The sequence below is a fragment of the Gymnoscopelus braueri genome (assembly GCF_963280865.1).
Source record: "Gymnoscopelus braueri genome assembly, chromosome: 18".
Classification (NCBI taxonomy): Eukaryota; Metazoa; Chordata; class Actinopteri; order Myctophiformes; family Myctophidae; genus Gymnoscopelus; species Gymnoscopelus braueri.
This window is the reverse complement of record NC_137618.1, coordinates 43,094,921-43,116,897: the sequence shown is the minus strand read 5'-3', so window position 1 is coordinate 43,116,897 and position 21,977 is coordinate 43,094,921. Positions and strand designations below refer to the sequence as shown.

The following is a 21,977-nucleotide window of genomic DNA, read 5'->3' as shown; positions in this document are numbered from 1 at the left end:
GATCTCTCTCTGTGCCTGTCTCTCTCTCCATCGGTGTCTCTCTCTCTCTCTCTCTCTCTCTCACTCTCTCTCTCTCCCTCTTTCTCTCTCTCTCCCTCCCACAGCCTCCAGCCTCTCGTGCTGCCGGTGCCAGGCCCAGCGGGGTGCGTCAGTGGGTGGGGTGCTTTGACTGAGTCGGTGCCGGGGGGGGGTTATCAGGCTCTGAGAGATGGTGGAGATGTGACACACTTTCCCAGAGACCCCTTCGCCACATTGATTCACAGTGGATTAAGCTGCCGCATGATGCCACATGAGGAATGCCCCGTGCGGCTGATTTACCGTCCCTGTCAGACTTAACATCCTGGGAGGCCTCCTCTTAGCCCTGCGCTCTCCTGCTGCCTAGACTCCTAGGAGGACCGATAAACCATCATCTCCCTCCCTCTGCACCGGCCACAACCACCAAAAGGGATGACTGGCAGTCATCTCATCCAGGTACTGTACCGGAAGCAGAATCAGTTGCATTGTCACATCACACCAGTGGTGTAAAGTAACTAAGTACATTTACTAAGTAAAATTTTGACTTTACTGGAGTACTTCCAATTGTCTATACTTGTACTTTTACTCCACTACTTTAATTTGAAAACTTTAGTTACTAGATACTTTGCAGATATAAATTATTATATTATAAAACATACATTAACCCCTTCAGCCCTATTTTATATATTAGTCTGGTTCCTTATGCTTAGATTTACAATGTTGTCGGATTTTTTTGAAGATTTGCAAAACTATACATTTTTGGAAAGGTTATTGTCTAAGGAATCAGAAAATCAATGTTTGCATTTGCCCAGATGTGTATATGGCGGCCATATTGGCAATTACAAAATGGCCACCCTAAAATGTACGTTTTTTAATATCTCGGCTAAATAAGCTGGAACATTGATTTTAACTCCTAAACCTACATTTTCAGTGTTGAGGAATCCAATGGTGGTAATTATAAAGCTACAAAACTTTACAATATTAACCCTTAGAATGCTGTCAACACTGGAGTCCTTACAGCTTACTCACCCAAGGGTATCAACATCAAGACAATCCCTGAACTGCGATGGCATCTGTTCTGCAAGCACAGGGCAGAAAGTGACAAGCTCCCTCCAACACCTGGAGCTCTGAAACAGCACATTTTGAGAGTCCATGTCCAAACAAGGGCATGGGCACAAGCAGCCATTGCTCTGCAGGATCCACAGCTGGATCCCCTGCAAAATGGGTACTTCAAACACTCGGGTGGCATGCTGAAACCAACGACCACAGAGGTCCTCCCAGCTCCAAAGGCCATCCTTGAGATGGTTCAATGCAAGTGCAAATCAGACTGTTCTTCTGGCAGATGTTCCTGCAAAGCTAAGGACTTAGCCTGTACTGAAATGTGTCAGTGCAGCAGCCAGTGCCAGAACGATGATGATTCCCAAGCTGTGATGCACGAAAGTGATGATGATGATGATGATGATGATGATGATGATGATGATGATGGATAGAGACTGTCTAAGATTACACATGTCATGATGTTTAAGATGGTTACACAAACATCCAAAGTTCACAGTTAAAATAAATAAAAAGAACACTGAGTTAGTATCTGACTGACTGCCTGGGCTGTGCTATTTTTTACCCATATGATGGATTATGTCAATGGGATGTTACAAAAAATGAAATGATAACTTGCACCATTGGATTCCTTGACCCTGAAAATGTAGGTTTAGCCATTAAAAACAATGTTCCATCTTATTTAGAAGCCAAGATATTACAAAACATACATTTTACGGCGGCCATTTTGTCAATTCCAATATGGCCACAGACATCTGGGCAAATGCAAACATTGATTTTATGATTCCTTAGACAATAACCTTTCCAAAAATGTATAGTTTTGCAAATCTTCAATATTAATTGATAAATGTTTTTTTAATTACAAAGATATTGCAAGAAAACAACCACATCTGGTCATTTTGGACTCAGTCATGCATCTAAGGGTTAATATTGTAAAGTGTTGTAGCTTTATAATTACCACCATTGGATTCCTCGACACTGAAAATGTAGGTTTAAGAGTTAAAATCAATGTTCCAGCTTATTTAGAGGCCGAGATATTAAAAAACGTACATTTTAGGGTGGCCATTTTATAATTGCCAATATGGCCGCCATATACACATCTGGGCAAATGCAAACATTGATTTTCTGATTCCTTAGACAATAACCTTTCCAAAAATGTATAGTTTTGCAAATCTTCAAAAAAATCCGACAAAATTACATAGTGAACCAGACTATATAGGCTGTTTGAAAATAGCCGATCTACAAGCTCACAACGCGTCGCAAAGCGACGCGTTGTGAGCTTGTAGATCTGCTATTTTCAAACATTTTAGTACTTTTACTTTTGGTACTTTAAGTACATTTTGGTACTTTTAAGTACATTTTGGTACTTTAAGTACATTTTGGTACCGATGCTTTTGTACTTTTACCAAGTACATTTTGAATTCAGGACTTTTACTTGTAACAGAGTACTTTGCAGTATTGATACTTTTACTTAAGTAAAACATTTGAGTACTTTTTCCACCACTGATCAGTTGTATTGTCAGGTGTTTAGGTGTACAGGTTGTAAATCAGTGGGTAAGATTCGTTGTTGTGCAAGCGCCATCATTTTGGTTGTTTTCCAGGAAAGAAAGAGACAAAAGGGGGGGGGGGCAGAGAGAGGGAGAGCAAGGAATATTGAATATTTTATTAGACAAAAAATGCAAAACAGCACGAGCACAGTCGAACACTTGGTCTAAAAGGATAACACCAAAAAAGTCAGTGCAGTCTTGTTTCCAATGGGGTCCTATGTATTCAATTCATCAACATATAAAAAATAACACCAAAATTCTACGTCATCACAAATATAAATCACTATATGTACAGAGTAGAAAAAAAGGGGGGTGGGGGGTGGTAAAGAAAGCGGGGGGGGGGGGGGGTGTTCGCCTGTCTTAAGGGAGAAGTGATAATTACCTCCCCTTTGGCCTCCTGAAAGGTGCATTTTCAGGGCTGTTTTAAAGGAAGCCAGTGAATCTATCTACATATTATACAGTACACATAGCATAATAAGCAGCAGGTGTGCACACAAGGTTAGACATTATGTGCAAAAGGTAGCAGCACAACAGCAGGTCCACATAAGAAGGTATAGTCGTGTAAGGCAGGGGCCAGATTTAAACATTTGAAAATACCGTATAGCCGACTGCATCTTGTGTCATTCTGTACCTTTGGACCATAAAAAAGTCACATACAAATGAATCGCATTACAACTTTAACTACAGAGCAATTAGCCTGGAAACCAGAGGAATCTGACATTGCAAAAAACTAAATTGCCCTCTGCAGATTTGGTCTGGCATTGTGATTGGATATCACTCCCTCCAAAGTAGTGAGGCACCAATCAGGGCCCAGTATGTAAATATAAGTTTATCACCAGATTTTGTTTTTAATAAGCTCCTTGGAAATGCAGGTTCCACACAGAGATTCCAGACTAATATCTACGCAGTGATATGAGTCTGGCCATGCCATTTACAGAGCAATAGCCTTTTGTTGGCAGTATAGCCCAATGTAAGCCACGCAATCGGTGTTGTGAAAGAAAAAAATAAGTATGCTTTTTTCAGCCTTTTTTTTCCACATGCATGCACTGCATTTTAATTACTGTATATATTTACAATTAATCAATTAATTAATCTTTTTTTCAAATGGCAGTGTAGCCATATGGAACCAGGTGTGAAAAGATCTCTACGAAAATGTAAATAAAATAAATACAAATAGCCTTTCTTTCAGTTAGAAATCCTTACAAATTTTAGCCCAGGTTAATATCAAAATACTCAGATACTGGTGCCATAAATAATACATGTTAGGAAGGACATATGAAAGTGAGGCCATATCAAATTTGCCCTCGTGCAACGACTGCTCCCCAGGCCGCCAGACTTTAGGACATGTCTGGCATAAGTCAAAAACTTCACAGGTAACAATGCACATGGGAGATCCACAAAGGTAAAGTAGTTCTCATAGAGGAAACATCCACACGAAGAAGGCAGTCCAACATAGGAAATTCAAAGGAAAGTGTGTTCCCTTGCGGTAGGCCAGACTGGTGACAGGCGGTGTTAAGGTCTGGTTCAACAGTCTGATGGTAACCGGGTGGAAGCTGTTCAGAAGTCTGGTGTGCTTTGCCTTTGATACTGCGGTAGACCTTGCCTGGCCGCTGTCGTAGAAGCGGGATGAGCAGGTTGTGGCTGGGGTGGTGACTGTCCTTGATGATACGGCAAGCTTTGACCATGCACCGCTTCTCGTACAGCTCTTGGACCTGGAGTGGGTGGTCTTTCTGTTTCGCGAGTGGTGCAGTTCCTTCCCAAACCAGGCTGTGACACGCTTTCAATAGAGCTGTTGTAGTACAGCCTGAGGATGCGGGGGCTCGCTCCGAACTTCTTCAGGCGACAAAACCAGTAAAACGTATTTTTGTTCGGCTTCCTTCAGACATTGCAGCAGTATAGGTAATCATAGCAATTAAGGGGGGGGGGGGGAAGAAGGTAAACAAGAGCAGCAAAAAGACAGTAGGCTAATACTAATAAGGTAGTCATAATAGATAATAGCAGATCTACAGTACAAGCTCAATAGTCTATCTACAAGCTCACAACGCATCGTATTGTGACACGTCGTGACCTTGTAGATCAGATATTTTCAGGGTACAGCACGGTGCAGAACCAAGTATAAATCTTGATGTATAGAAGTGTAAGCACTTACCACACATTTTATACTACTACTTTTTAACCTTTTTTATTATTAGGCTTTTTTATTATCTTATCTTATCTTATGGTATCTTTGTATTTATTGTTTATTTCATTACAATCCGGTAATGTTTCTATTATCATATTGCATATTGTGTCTTACGGAACATGTCGCACCAACATTTTGCTGCTTACACCAATATAAGTGAGTGACAAATAAACCCCTCTTGATTTTTCATTCATAAGCAGTACACACAACAGAGTACACGGTTCATTAATGGTAATCTGCGATGTAGACGGAGCTTGTGCACAATAGAGATCTGCGTCATGTTTACATGGACTACATACAGCACAGCAACAAAATGCCAAGTAAAGACTGTAATTGTGCTTTTTTCCCCCTCTGTTGTCACGTTCATTCCTGCCAATGAAAACACTGGAGATGGACGTTTCCGTTTGTTTCGCTGGGCCCTATAGCACAACACAATACGACAGCAATTGAAAAGAATCCCTTCCATCAAATATTGAATTGCATGGCCATGGTAATTGGACTCCATTTTGTTCATCAGAATCTACTGAATGTGGCACACACACACACACACACACGAGCAAAGGGTTGCAGGCAGATATCTTGGCTTGAATGACCACAATTTCTGGGTAATTGTATGGAAATCCAAGAGGCAAGAGGGGTGACATCTGCGGTAAACGGATTGGGATTAAAGGCCTTTTGTTTCCTCTGCAGCCAGAGCTGGCAGTGTGAACCCCCTTGTCAAGGAGGACAGAAGATAGGCTGATGATTGCACGGAGCCCCGGCATACTAAATTAGCTTCTTGCCATTGATTTGGAAAGTGCTAATCAAACATTAATTATTGTGACCACCTGTGAGGACGAGAAGGGGACACGAGGTACCGCGGCGGGCTCATCGCTTCCTTGATGAAGACAGCTGCTGGTCTGCTCTCCTTGCGAATCCGGCACATGAATCCCCCAAACAACACGTCACAGGAGATGGAGAGGGAAGATTGTATGCCGGCAGATTGTGGAGTGTAAGAATAATGCGATGCACGGGCCGTCTCTCTCTGAACCGCAAAACTGTTTGCCAAGGTTCCCTGTGACTCCTGAGAGAGAGAGAGACACACACGTGATTCCTATTGACCCAGATATTTTTAGACAGCGGCTTTAAGAATTTGACACATGAGAACATGAGATTTCCAGGATAGCCTGCCCCGGCACCCCTGTTCCATTGAAAGGTGCACACAGGAGGTTTCCAGAGCCTGAGCCACGAGCATACACACTGGCAGCCACTATAGCTCCTCAAGACCGTCGAGGCAGAAATTGACCTATGAGGAAGAAAAGTGGCTTTATTTCTGCCTCGCCGTCCACGCCAGGGAATGTCTGACAGATTGCTGTCTAACCAGCAGGATTATCTCAACTGGGTTGTTTTGAAGAATCGCCGTCCGTAGTGGTGTTTTAAAACCGGCCCCTGCTGGCCCAGAGTCAAATCCACCACAGCCTCTCTCACTGGCCTTAATGACAGAATAAAAGAGGGGAGAAAAAGAAAGAAATGCTTTAAAGCAGTGATTCCTAACCTGTGGGGCCGGGCCCACAGGTGAGCCATGAGGATATTGCAAGTGGCTCCCCCAAAAACACTACTTTACCAATATTATGATTTTATATGATATAAAAAAAGTGTTATGGTGCTTTTTTTTCTTTGAAACCTTGAATAATTACATTATTTATTTAACGTTTATGTTATTACTTTAACATAAACATGCTCTGATGCACGCGGGCCCACCCATATCTACCCGCTTAACACGGCAGCCGTTCGGCTGCCGTGTTAAGTGGTCAGATGGGTGGGTCGCGAATCGTTTTAGAGATTTTCAAGCATAGGCCCTCGATCCAGAAAATGTTGCAAAGCACGGCTTTAACCCATTCAATCCGGGAACGCATCTGTGTCATTTTAGATTTCTTTGGCTATTCAAAAAATAGCAGATATACGAGCTCATAGTGCCGCACTTTTTTTTTTTAAGCGAACATTTGTAACTCAAATCTTTGCTTCTGGGGATTCTACAAATGTCTTCTAAATCCTAACAGTTTGTTGTCCGCGGACCCCCATCTCAAAATATTCTGTTCCAGAAGCAAATATTTGAGTTAAAAAGGTTCGCTTGAAAGCATATATTCAAACATTTTCCAAGATAAAAAAAATAAATCAGATCTACTAGCTGTAGATCTACTAGCGAGCTTGTAGATCTTAATGGATTAAAGCAAAAAGAAGCAAAAAGGTGTCTATAGTGTGTGTACAGCTTTATGGGAATGTTTGGTGGTTTTGCGTTTCTAGGGTATACGTTTTCCATGTTTGCTTTCCGATCAGCCGATGTAGCCATTGTGACCTGCTTTGTCAGCAGCGCACACAGAGAGTTCTGCTTGTCCCATGAATAGGCAAATGAGAGCAGCTGGAGGAAGGATGTAAATTGTGTGCAGTCAGGTATGTGTTCCAGAGCCAGACGCCAGGCCTGAGAGGTTTACCGGGCGATCAACAAGCAGAGGTGTCTTTAATTGGCATGTGACTGCATAGGTGCCAAACTACGGAGGACGTCCACCCAAATCCTCCGGCCATCAAGTAACTATACAAAAACAAAGGCAGCTGTTAGTAAATCAGCGAATGCATTCAAATCAAAGATGAGTCCTAGTAAAACAAATGAAAGATAAGCTCGTGGATCTAATTGTAGCTTGGGCGTCCGGATTCGGAAACAAAATTTGGACGAAACCAACCAGACAATAATGCCAAAGCATTAGCGTATGATGAGACAGACGTTTATGCAGGACAGAGTGGCAAAGAGTCACAGGAAATGAGTCACCAACTGAAATGCCAAAATGTGCTTTTCGAGACGGGGATGTTTTTTTTAATGAACAATAATACAAAAGAAGAATGTATCTATGATCTATCGATCTATTTATCTATCTACGTATCTATCTCCACACACACACACACACACACACACACACACACACACACACACACACACACACACACACACACACACACACACACACACACACACACACACACACACACACACACACACACACACACACCCCCACACCCACACACACACACACACACACACACACACACACACACACACACACACACACACACACACACACACACACACACACTCACACACACACACACACACACACACACACACACACACACACACACACACACACACACACACGCACACACAAAACAAAACAAAAAGTACCTTTGACTGAACATAAACACACCAAACCACAGTCAGTCAGTCTGGTCAAAACATGGGCATCAGGCAGCCCAATGGACCCTTCGCTAAGCCCCACCCACTCCACTCTGTGACTGGTGGTGCGAAGTTAGTCACACCCAGGCCTGGCAGCGCCTGGCAATCTCTGCTTCTCACCCATTGACTTGCATGTTAAATGACGGCTTTTCCCCTTTAAAATAATCGATCATTTCAGCAGCAATAGCTTCAAAATCTCTTCTAAATCTAGTCAACAAGGCCTGCAGTAGGCTATGCACTGGACAAATGTGCATGACATTATTTCAATAAACTAAAAACACGGGAAATGTTAGAGGGCGTAATAGCCATGGATACACGACGGTCGTCTGTCTCGACCGTCATGGATGAATTTCAACCTGGTGTTTGCACTTTCTCCATTTATAGCCCGTACATCTACAGAAACGTTCATATTTCAAACATAAAGTGCTTATCCCATGGCCATGGATGTTACATTTATGTACGGGCTCTCAAAAGTACCCGTATCATCCGTATTGTTCAATAAAAAGCATTTTAATCTGATCGGTGGCCATTTTCTTCATATGCTTTCAACTAAGCGACCCTATCGGTTGGTAGGTGTATTGCACTCTGATACATTATAACTCTATGAGAAAATGGCCACCGATCGGATTAAAATGCTTTTTATTGAACAATACAGAATATACGGGTACTTTTGAGAGTCCCGTGCATCATTTTAACATCCGTGGCCATAGGGTAAGCAATTTATATTTGAAATCTGAACGTTTATATAGATGTACGGACCGTAAATGGAGAAAGTGCAAACACCAGGTTGAAGTTGATCCATGATTGTAACAGGAGTTTTCATGTACCGCAGGGTAAGACTACAGTCAAGGTCCTTGCACACTGGTGCGTCTTTTCGTTGCGTTTTTTTTACAACAATGAAAAAAATTGAAAAAACAATGAAAAAAAAAAAACGCAACGAAAAGACGCACCAGTGTGCAAGGACCTTAACAGTTAATAAATAGACGAACAAATGAATGAATATACTTTAACGTGCGGAATCCGAAACAGGCAGCGCTGTGATTCTGAATTTTGTTTTACGATTACGGTGATTAGTGACACCACCTGGGCGAGTGAGTCGTGTAACTTTCCCGACGTTAAACTGTGTATGTGTTCAACAACTCAGCCATGCAGCCTTGCAGTTTAAACGCAGATTTCAGCTTGGGAAAATAACCATCCAACGGTTTTGGGTACGTGGAATCTGTTGCTGGTTCATCACCATTGCGTTATCTGGTATGATTCCTGTTCTTGCTATTATGTTGCAAATTATTGTGTGTGTGTGTGTGTGCGGGCGAAATAACATTGACAGGCAGCTATGGCAGGTGACGAAAGCTTGCCAGACCTGTGCCAGGCTAACAACGGTTGCTAAGCTGGCATTGGACAATCGCTTTTGGGGTGGGGTTTAGCGAAGGGTCCATTCCAGGCCACCACACATACAACATCAGCCCACCAGACCCCCCCCCCCCTCTCTATCTTTTATTCATTTTTTTCCCTCTTAAACAATATTTGCCACCAGTCAGCAAAGGCAGTGAGATTAAAATCTAATTTTCCCGAATGAAATCAAGCAAGAATCAATTGGCAGCCCAGCACAATTTGGCGGACAAGCCATGCGGAAATAATCCTGCATTTCAAACACACATTACCTCTCAGGTTTGTTCTCCATCAGCCTCTCCATTTTTTACCCGGTTACCCAGCCGTGATTGGATAAAACTTTGGTCTACTGCACTGTTTCTCAACGTCCGGTCAGGGGACCCAACAGTGGTCCAAATGGACCCTTATAAAGGGTCTGTGACTCTGAGAGGGTGCAAATGGAATCTTATTACATATGCTATACAGCTGTCTTTGCGAACCCCAATTTACAATGTAAAATCCTCAGTGTTCATTTAACTCTGAGAGTGTACAAATGGACCCAAATACGGGTCCATTTGGTTGCTTTTGTACACTCTCAAAGTTACAGACCTGCAGTGAGGGTTTGGACCCCTGATGGTCCCCAGACCCAACGTTGAGAACCAGTGGTGTACTGTCAGGCAGAAACCTTGAATCTCCATTATTTCGCTTCAAGTAGCGAAAATATACCCAGCCTGCTTCACTACGTTCGGCGGATTTGTTTTTCTCACTTCGTTTCTCAGTCTGGAAAGCCTCCTATTTGACTCGTTTTGCAGAACTACACTGGAACTACATATGTTACATAGGCAACGTTGTTGCTGATTGGATGTTGTTCAAACGAATCACGAATCACAACGATCACACTGGTGTTTTTGTCCCGCCCCGCACCACAGACCAATTAGAAGCCACGGCTCGTTTTCAGCCGTATGGCATGTCCCGCCTCCCTTGGAGATTGGAGGCTTTCCAGACTGAGAAACTAAGTGAGGAAAAAAAATCCGCCGAACGTAGTGAAGCAGGCTGGATCCCAGGCTAGCGAAAATAGCCAATCCACAAGCTCACAATGCGTCGCGTTGTGAGCTTGTACTGTATAGATCAGCTATTTTTGCTACGTTTTAAGCATTGTGGAAGTGAAATTGAAAGTCTGTGTGGGCTTTATAAATATTTAAACAATGAAAGTATTAACAAGAGCTTGTGAATAAATAATAACTACATTGGAGCCATTGGAACACAGCTTCTTTACTTTTTCCATTTTCTGAAAAAATAATGGTTTTGGTTATGCAAGCTTCCAACCGACAGGGACGACAAGATGAATCCCAAATGTAATTTGTATGTCGACGTGATACAGTGCTCCACACAAAGCAATGGCTCTTCAATGAGTCCGACAAAACGCAACTTAAAGTCATGCTGTGAAACTTTTCTGAAGCCAAAAAGACTTCAGAAAATGTACTGCACGTTACACAGCACTGACTTCAAAGTTCATTGCTTAGCGGCACAGGAGTTATCCTGCCCACCACCGCAGAATATAAGTGTTCGAATTCGCCACGGTTCATGTGTTTAGCCGAGCGTCAGTACAGTTGGCCGCGTTAAGGGGAGGAAGGGCGATCTTCTTTGTCACTGAATGGGGGGAGGAGTTAGACGGAGGCTCTAGATTCTTCCGGAGGGGCCTCCTTGCTGGCAGGTGAGCCTGTACAGGGTACAACAGCAGTGATAGAAATTAATTGGCATAACGACTAAATTGGGAGAAAACATTTGGGTGGAAATAATTTTTAACTATACCTTTCCATTTACGCAGTGTGGTTTGAGCAGAACTTCAAAAGAAACTCTGCTGCAATGTAGCCTGCCAAGCTCGGCCGTTCTGTACCTTTGTCGGCGCTAGCATAAACGCAGCTTAAGGATTTTACTGTGAGGCAACCTTTATGGGATGTTAAAGGGATACTTCACTTTCGGGCCGGGGACACATTTAAAAAAAATATTAAAAATAAATGAAAAAAGTTATGGAAAATTCATGGCCCCCTCACGACACGCAGTGTCCTACTAATGTGTGAGGGGGCCATGAATTTTCCATAACTTTTTTCATTTATTTTTAATATTTTTTTTAAATGTGTCCCCCGGCGGAAAGTGAAGTATCCCTTTAAGCAAAATGGCAAGCCATCTCTAAATAACTGTCACTGCAGCAGAAATGTGTGTTTTTGCGGATTTATCTCTTTTGGTTTTTGGCTGGAACAGAATCACCAACGCCATCGGCTCCCGTAAGACATGCCCTGGAAAGCATCATGTGTTCCGGATCTAATGCCACATTCATTAATTTTGCTGTCGATGCAGCACAATTAGAGGCCTCGTGAATCCGGGACTAATCCCTAACACTCCTAGGACATGAATCACAGTGGCAGGAGATAGGGATAAATGAGTTGGAATAAAAAGGTGCTAATACCCTCTATTATTCCAAGCTTAGCGTGTCCCCCTCCCTTATTACATGTTTCCAGTTCTACCTTGTGGGGGCTTGGGCGTTGGGGTGTACAAGAATCCCTCGCTATCTCTTCGTACTTTACTAATTATTTTACATCTATGTGTGAGGATGTAACAACTTTCTTCAGGGTAAAAGTAACAAATGAGGTCTAATAATGGCGTGGCTTCCATGTGGATCTCTGACATGTTGATAATGACATTAGTCCCGCCTCCATTTTTCTTCACGCGCAATTTTTTGCGATGTAATGTTAGGCAAAAGTAGCTCTTACAGAGCCACGCTGTAATCTATCTTCTATCTGTTCATTCACAAAATCTCTGTGTGTCTGTGTGTCCCGGGCCTATAGCTCAGGCGCCGTCCGAACGATTGACCTCAACCCTGACATATACTTGTGTCCGGGTTGTGAAATGCTGTGGAGGTAGATTGGCGAAGCTTTGCATGACATTTGTGTCGCTTCGCCAAAATAAGTGGCAGCATGTACAATAGAATTCCATTTGCATATGTCCATCATACGTCATCAACACGACGTCAGCAGTTTCTGACGACATCAGGGATCACCACATTTAGTCGCTCGGTCGTATTTTAGTCGGTACCGCTCTGAGAACGGGTGCAACGGGTATTCTGTACAACAAGTACAACGGATATTGCATAAACGGGTGAGGCATTGGGATGCATTCGCAACTTGCATCATTCCCGATTTAATGTACGTAGTTCCTGACTTGTGTGGTATACAGTATATATACGTGTATATATGAATTATACATGTATATAAATGTGTGTGTGTGTGTGTGTGTGTGTGTGTGTGTGTGTGTGTGTGTGTGTGTGTGCGTCTGTGTGCGTGTGAAAAAGAAAAACTGTGCTTCTCGATCATTTTGATCAATCGAAAATGTAATTGATAGAATAATGGCACAGAACACAATCGATATGGTTGCAGCCCTAGTTGACAACTTTCAGAGCATCCCCTCTGCGGCCCTGCCAGAGCGGAATATGTCATGTCAACCCGCAGGTGTTTTCATCTTTGTCTTCAGCGGTAATGAGCGAGCCATGTTGACTGATGGAATTGATCTGTTGTCTCACAGGAGTAAGAGAGGACACAAAGTCAATGGGCTGGACTATGATTCTAAAAGATGACTTTGGGGTCATTGGCTGGACACGGCGAGCTGGCGACCACCACCACCACCACCACCACCCCCTCCACCTCCTCCTCCTCCTCTTCCTCTTGTCTCTCGGCTCCATCCAAGTCCGGTCAGACATCGAGTTTCCCAGGGACCAGCATTTCTCATGGAAGACGGGTAAGACATAGATCATTTACTTCAGCTGCTCCCATCTGTTGCTCACTGGTCCGCACACGAGGGCGGCCATAGCTGAATGGGTAAGAGAAGCGTTCCATTTGACCACCTGAGCAGCCATCAGCTGGGTGAAGCTAAAACGGAAATGTCCCTGTAGGATTAATAAGGTCTACGTGACTATACACAGGCTTTGTGGCTCAGGCCAAATCTCTAGTCAGTAGAGCTTGGTAATATCGATTTCGTAATATGAGACTGACTGGGATTTGGGATATTGTAATATTGTGATATAGGCATAAGTGTTGTCTTTTCCTGGTTTTAATCACTTAAGCCCTTTAAAAAATGGTCAAATACAGCTAAAATAGCCAATCCACTAGCTCACAACGTATCACATCGTGACGCGTTGTGAGCTTGCTATTTTTGCTCCAAAAAACATACATCGTCCCAATAAGATATTGTCAAAATACAATATTATTGTCATGATATCGAGGTATTGGTCAAAAAAAATGTGATATTTGACTTTGTCCATATCGCCCCAGTAACGTGATTAACATTTTCAAAAAAGTCACATAGCGCATTGCCTGATGACCTCACTGTCCTTGACCTTTGGGCTTTGACCACCAAATTACACTATATGTCAGATATTGAGTTCTAACATATGAAGCTTCACGGCCTTGTGTCGTGCTTTGATGATGTATTCAGTAATGGCAGACAGAGTGACAAATGCACACACACACACACACACAGACACAGACACAGACAGAGCGTCGTTTACAATGCCGCGGCTTCACAATGACTTTTCTGCTCAGCTGATCACACTCTGTGGAAAGGAAAATCACTGCATTTAGTCGTCATGTCACACTGTGATACGCAATTATATGTAATGTGTAATTATGTTGATGCTGCTTGGTTACAATTGGAATAATTTCTCTCTCTCTCATTATCCTAACAACCCCATGTACGAGGATTAATTAACGGAACCACTCCAGGGCTCTCTATGCACGTAACTGTATACTGTACATACGGTGCGTGAGCTATAAGCACAAACTCCGAGACTCATTAATACTGACCTATTATTGGAGGATACACACGCGGCACAACTAGGTTCAGCCACAGAGCGACCAATTCTCCACTGAAAAATAATCATCCTGTTTTTACTCTCCACCCCTCAGTGGGGCGCATGGACCGCATACAGGCTCTGTATTTGAGCATGGCGGGCGGGGTGATCAAGAGAGAGCTCACCAGTATATTCTGGCTGGTGGTTAGCATACTAATATATGCTTCCCGCAAGACCATCCATCTCCACAGCCGGCCCCATGGCTGACAACCCCTGCTCAGATTGTAATCATAATGATGTGTATGGTTCGGTAATGTGACACACAGTTAATCCATTCAATCCGGGAACACATCAGTGTCATTTTAGATTTGAGCTGTAACCATTATTTTATACTTAGGCTATTCAAATTTAGCAGATCTACAAGCTCATAGCACGGCACAGAGTGCCGTGCTATGAGCTCGTAGAGCTGCTATTTTTTTTTATCTTGAACATTTGTGTAAATCTTTGAATACGTATATTTTTTGGAAACACTTTTTTTTTACATACCGTAAATCTTTGCTTCTGGGGGTCCCTGGAACAACATATTTTGATGGGGATTGGCGGCCAAAAACATATAATGTTGGGGGTCCTTGACATGAAAACGTTTGAGAACCACTGATATAACAACATAGGTTTAAAAAAAAGGATTTAGAAGACATTTTGTAAAGATTTGTACAAATCTTCATGATTTTTCAAAAATAGCAGATCTACAAGCTCATAGTGCGGCACTCGGTGCCGCACTATGAGCTTGTATAACTGCTATTTTTGAATAGCCAACAAAATCTAAAAAAGACAGAGATGTGTTCCCCGGATTGAATGGGTTAATGTGACTTTGCTTTGGAGTAAATAATGATGTCCAGGTATGCACTCCTGGGGGATTTATGGCACCAGTCTGTGGATCACTGAGATGGTGCCGCTCAGGGGCGTGGTTCATGCTTTTGCTTTGCCTTGTGTGGGTGTGTTGAGTCCAAGAACATGGCTTTTGTAAGCAGATTTGCTTTCATCCGTAACAGCTACAGCTACAGTATATGTGTAATGTCTTCTTACATCCAAACTGTGTATTTTGTCTGTTTGTCAATTTACCCGAACACAAGTGAAAACACGTTTTTCTGAAGCAGCTTGCTGAGGGGGAAAAAAAACTTTGCCTTTCCCCCACCCCCACAAAACCCCCCGCCCGCCCGCTCACTGTGCGATTAGCACTTTCATTTCTCACTCCGCGGTCGGGTAATGATACTGCCCAAGTGATAAAGAGATTGATTAATTTCACTTGAAAGAGCGTATGTTCAAAAGGAATGTAATCCGGACACCAGGAGTGAGGATTTGACATCCTTACCGAGTTAAGACGGCTTAGATGAGTTGTTGCTTGACTGGGAATGTGGATCGTTTTTTAAAAAGAGGAAATCTCACAGTTACACACCTTACCTCTGAATATATCCTTCTAATTCCAGTTCAGTCCCATAGGAATCATATGTTTAACAATAGGTGTCACAGTGATTTAGGTTAAATCGAGAAACTGAAGCAGCAGAAACTTCAATTTAAGTATAGTCAGTTGGAACGTGCAGGAAATAAGCCATTTGTCGTACAATTATGGATGAATTAGCGTATAATCAGCCTGGACACGGCTTGGCCTGCCTCACAGGAAGCTAGCAGTCATTAAAGACGGTTACGTAAAACTGAAGGGATGAGTCAGAATAGTAGTATTATTTTTCTTTTTATAGAGATAAAATAACATAAAAACACCTAGGCTTGAGTAACTGTAAAATGATCGGATGGATCATTCACACACGGACAACCTGGATTGAAGAGATTTGAATCCATTTTGCAGTATTTCAATCGTTCAGGGCAACTATGTTTTGAAGATTACATTTCATCCGTATTATTGTTCCATGCTGCAGGTGCAGAAAACCTAAAAGCGTTCTCTCCCCATTTCTGCTCAGTCTTTGGGAATAACAAATCAGGCCAAATGGCCTGAGAGTGGAGATTGCATTTTCCATAATTCAAGCTTAAGTGTAAGTAGGAATTTAGCCAAAAATGGATTTGTAAATAAAAACACACCGACGTCTGAGGCGGCGTGTACATAAAGCAGCGCAATTCACTTTTGAATATCGTCTCTGTCGGGGTGGAAACCTCATATGTCCAAAGCTTCGCGCCGCCTTTCGAGCTTGCCGATCTGCTACTTTTGATGCTTTTTGTGTGACGCTGTAGTATGATCAAGTAGGGCGTCAATTTACGAAAAAACACAGTGAGTTAAAATATGGAGATGAGAGGTTTCTGCCCGACAGCAGTGACATACAGTAATACACAGTGATGAGTCCACAGTTTGTAATGGTGTCAGAGCCCCATGAATCATGCTACCCAGCATGTGACGACAGTGATAACAGCGGTCTTCATGTCCAATACAAAATCAATCACAGGTAAAAAAAAAAAGGTAGACTCCACCAAATACACCCGTTTTATGCATGCAGTGAATAGATAGTGGGTCTAGATAGCATTCATAAGTCAAAATAGTATATCGACCCTGTCCGGGGGAAAGTAGACTAGAAGTGGAACAAGAATGATATAAAACCACAAAGAGTAAAGCTGTGCACTTAGAAATATCGATGTCTTTTACATTGTATGCATCAGTCGACTTAGGGAAGACAGCACTGTGTGTGTGTGTGTGTGTGTGTGTGTGTGTGTGTGTGTGTGTGTGTGTGTGTGTATGTGTGTGTGTGTGTGTGTGTGTGTGTGTGTGTGTGTGTGTGTGTGTGTGTGTGTGTGTGTGTGTGTGTGTGTGTGCGCGCGTGCGTGTGTGGAGGCCACAGCAGATGTGATACAGAACTGATGGTGGCATTTTCAATCTACGCCGGCTACTGACGAAGACCATTGACAGAAACATCACAGCACCACTCTTTGCAGATGACTGTGCCCTCTTAGCACACACACAGAGGAGGCACTGCAGCTCATTGTGAGCCGCTTCTCTGCAGCAGCAAAGGCTTATGGACTCACCATAAGCCTCAAGAAAACGGAAGTACTCTCCCAGCCAGCGCCCCGTGGAGAGTACAACCCACCATCCATCACCATTGACACCACTACCTGTCTAAGTGCAGTGAATCAGTTTACATACTTGGGCAGTGTAATTTCAAATGATGCATCAATTGCAAAAGACAGACAATAGACTTTCCAAAGCAAACAGTGCACTTGGCAGGCTCCGCAAAACGGGTGTGGGACAGCCATGCACTCACTGTGGCTGACCACCACAATCCAAGTATGCTAGGGCTGTTGTACTCAGTACGCTATGGCTCAGAATCTTGGGTCCTTTACAGCAGTGGTTTTCAACCCTTTTCATATCAAGGTCCAAACTGGAGCCCATATACCGTCTTCAGAAACGAGCTGTAAGAACAATAAGTTGTGCACACCCAAGACATTCATCTCAGCCTTTATTTATCCGATTAGGTGTCCTCAGTATTTATCAAGTGAATCATCTTCAAATTGGCTTATTTGTTTATGGCTCATTGGGGAGAACCCTTCCCTCCTTTTTTCATCATATATTTGAGTATAATTTTCAGGTTCATAATTACCCAACACGTAGCTCAAATAACCTCAGACCCCCAAAGGCCCGTACCTCTCAAACCCAGTTTAATATAGGCTTCAGAGGGTAAAAAATATGGAATTCTCTGCCATTACATCTATGGAAGTTGTCTTCTCACCAATTTAAGAAGTTTCTAAAATCGCTTCTCTTAACAACCAAATACTTTCCATATGGTCTGCCTAATATAATATAATAACATTTTCCCTAGAGGTTTATGTTTTGGTTCCCTTGACTTTTATTGTTGTAATATGTTTTTGCTGATTCTTTATTTTTTTGTAACAGTGTCCATTTTGGTCTTTTCCGTTCTGTTTCTTCATCTGTATGACATGTCTATTAGTGTTTAAACTGTAATGGATGTGTATATTCCACATTGATGTTAATTTTATTCTATGAATGTACAAATATTCCCGGAGAATGCCACTTCTCAAGCCCCTGGAGGGTTTTTAGGCATTCTCCTTCACATTTTTACCGAATCTTTGTGTATCATTTTTAAATGTTCTTGTAAGTGATAATAAACAAACAAACAAACAAACAAACATTTTTTTTTCAGCATTTCAGCCACGGACCACCATTTGATGAGATTTAGACTCTCAGACCCAAAACGTACAATATTTTTGTTATCGTTGGATACAATTTTTCCACAATTCCATGCTGTATTGATGTTGGTACCATACTAGAGATGACAGGCAAACGTTGATTAAAATAACAATTATTTAATTAAGTAATGCAGATGTTTAACAATAATTTTACTCTTGAGAGCGTATTTTTGGTTTAATTTTACACTCCCAAGAGTTAAAGATCTATAAGGGTCCATTTGGTTACCAACTCTCCATCATGGGACCACAGGACCACTGGTTGAGAACCACTGCCTCACAGGAAGCAGCTGAGGGTGCATCCATCAACGTCTTAAATATCAGATGGCAGCATTACCAACAAGCTCAGTTACCCGGCATAGAATCCACCCTGCTGGTGCGTCAGCTGCGCTGGACTGTGCATAATGTCACCAGGACTGCCAAAAGCAGTCCTTTACAGTGAGCTGTGTCAGGGTAAATCAAATACCAAGTTACTGTAGCAGGCTTGGAGACTAAAACCTGGGAGTCCATGGCCGCTGATAAAAAAACTCTTGGCGCTCTGCAGTAAACTACGCCGCTGTGAAGCTCAGCAACATCAAGCAGACAGCTGAAATGCACAAACGTGCTCGTCAAAACGGGTGACAAATCCACCCAGACCTCTTCCGCAGCCACATCAGGCCAGGAGTTCAAGTGTTCCAGTTGCCAGAAATTCGGTCTGCCTCCGGTATGCCTGCCTCAAAGCAAAGCAAAAGGACCCCAAACTCTAAACTCCTCCTATGATCTTCGCAAGCGAAGAACCAGCCATCGTCTGTGTGTGTGGGTGTGTGTGTGTGTGTGTGTCTGTGTGTCAGAGAAAATAATACCTGGGCACTTCAGAAGAGACTACCCAAATAAAATATACTGGAGTATTCGACTGGTCTGCATGTTTTTTATTGTTTTGCAGGGGTGACTGACGTTTTGACTTTCGTCTTCCTCAGAGTCAAACAGTCCAGTGCTCCAGTATATTTTATTTGGGTAGTCTCTCCTGAAGTGCCAAGGTATTATTTATTCTCTCTGATGCAAGTTGTCCCTGTTGAGCACCGACGAGCCCTTCTACCTTCTGCTGGCTGAAGCGTGTAGGACTTCTATTTACCTTTGTGTGTGTGTGTCTGTGTTTGGTTGATTGATGTTTTTATTTGAACTGCATGCTCAAGAGCTTGTTTTTTTTCATATTGTGGACTTCTACGTGTGTGCGTGCGTGTGTGTGCGTGCGTGTGTGTGTGTGTGTGTGTGTGTGTGTGTGTGTGTGTGTGTGTGTGTGTGTGTGTGTGTGTGTGTGTGTGTGTGTGTGTGTGTGTGTGTGTGTGTGTGTGTGTGTGTGTGTGTGTGCAGCTGAAAAGGCTTCAGAACACAGAGAGGAAAAAAAACTGCCATGGATAACTGGAGTGGATTCTTCAGTTAAAACCTTTTTAATACACGTTTGAAGGACCACGATAAAGACCTTTAATGTGTTGTAAACCAGCATGTCATGATACCTTTGAATCCTTTCAAAGTAAGAGTGACTAAAGGATTCAAAAAGGCTGGTACAGTATGCTCCTTCAAGATGCACATCTCTCTCTCTTGGCGGAGCATCAGAGCTATAATGAAGCCATTTAGGGCTGCATTCTTCTCCGACCTTCATTAGTGTCTCTGACGAGCAGGATGGAGCACAAAGGTGCTGCAGTTAATAGCGCCATCATTTAGCTCTTTAACCCATTCAATCCGGGAACGCATCCATGTCATTTTAAGATTTCTTTGGCTATTTAAAAAATAGCAGATGTACAAGCTCCATGAGCTTGTACATCTGCTATTTTTGAAGAAAGAAAATCGTGAAAATGGTTGCAAATCTTTGAATATATATTTATTTTTAACTCAAATCTTTGCTTCAAGGGGGTCCCTAGAACAAAAAATGTTGAGATGGGGCGGTCCGCGGACAAATACATATCATTTTGGGGGTCCTTGACATGAAAAAGGTTTGAGAACCACTGATATTATAGCAACATAAGTTCTTAGGATTTAAAAGACATTTGTAGAATCCCCAGATCCCAAGATTTTAGTTAAAAATGTTGGCTTTAGAAAACATAATTATATAGTCAAAGATTTGCAAAAATGTTCACGATAAAAAAAATCTACAAGCTTGTATATGAGCTTGTATATCTGCTATTTTTGAATAGCCAAAGTAAAAATCTAAAATGACAGATGCGTTCCCGGTCTTAGTGGGTTAAAAAGAGCGTTCAGAGACATTTGAAGAAACAACCACATTTAATCAGCTCGTATCTAGCGCTCCCTTTTTATACAATCGGAGCACTAGAGCAAGAGGCTCTTTCAAGTGGTACTGTAGCTTCTTAACAGTGCGGTTGTCTTGTGGTATTACTGTCCCTTTGCTGTCGGGCAGAAACCTTGTATATCCATATTTCAGCTTTTTATGTTTTTCATGAATCAATATGAAAATAGCCGATCTAAAAGCGCACAACGCGTTGCGGTGCGACTCGTTGTGTGCTTGTAGATCGGCTAGTTTCACTATTTGTGAAAAGTGAAATGGTAAGTGGCTAAGTGTGTCGTTGGGTTTTTTTATTTCACCAATGAAATTCGTCAACAAGAGCTTGTGACTAAATAATAACTACATTGGATACATTTGGAACACAGGCTATTTCCTGGAAAGTAACAGTTTTGGACTTACAGTACAGTACAAGGATTCCACCCGACATCGACGTGTTAGATTGTGAGATGGAAATAGGAGTTTATAAAATTTACTGTATTGCGATAAGCCCATGGGGGTTATTGCTTTGCTGCAGCAGACAGAGTACAGTCAAACAAACTCAAAACAAGTCCTATAAGAAAATCAATTCCCATAGTATCAGCATTGTCCTCGAGATGGTAATCGGAGTTAACATGCTCTGTTGTAAGCTCAAGGGGCTTTTGCCTTTTTTTCTACAGTAGATAGCATACCGCACAGTAGCAGCAGTCAAACAATCTCACAAGTCCAGTAGTAAAATCAATTCTTCTGTGTAGTTCTGATATCAAATTACAATAAAATCCAGCCCCTTCGGGGTGTATCTCATGTTAGCATGTTCCCTGTGCAATTATCCTCACAACAGCAGGGCTTCTGATTGATCCGCTGTTCCACGATTTGTTTCTCCCTGTATACGTGTTTTGCTTTTCCAAGTAATTTCATTACGGCGCTGCTCGCATGTGGGTCCAGATTATACTCGAGCCAGGCAAATTGCGGACGACGGAGAGCAGTAGAATTAGTGTGGTTATACTTTTTTTCTTTTTAATACGATTCATCGTAAAAGGGCTGTCCACACAAGCACAGAAATAGAAGACTTTCTTGATTTTAGGATTTTTCTCTTTCTTCTCTCTTTCTCCGGACTGTACCCCGGGCCAGTGTAATAACTGGATGGATACAAATCCCGAACCTATGACCTATCAACAAATCGACAGAAAGCTCTATTATAAAGCATATAAAGCAAATTGGAAAACTATGACGAGACCAAAAAC

The 21,977-nt window shown here is 42.4% G+C and overlaps 1 protein-coding gene across 1 annotated transcript in view; it reads left to right on the top strand.

Annotated features, from left to right (window-relative positions):
- The first annotated feature begins 413 nt into the window (after positions 1-413).
- Positions 414-21,977, top strand: part of thsd7ba (thrombospondin, type I, domain containing 7Ba) — a 271,757-nt gene continuing 250,193 nt past the window's right edge. The window contains exons 1-2 of the mRNA XM_080456937.1: positions 414-471; positions 13,013-13,225. Of these exons, the coding sequence (XP_080313063.1) occupies positions 13,036-13,225 (190 nt within the window). The 5' untranslated portion in view covers positions 414-471; positions 13,013-13,035. The remainder of the gene's footprint in view (positions 472-13,012; positions 13,226-21,977) is intronic.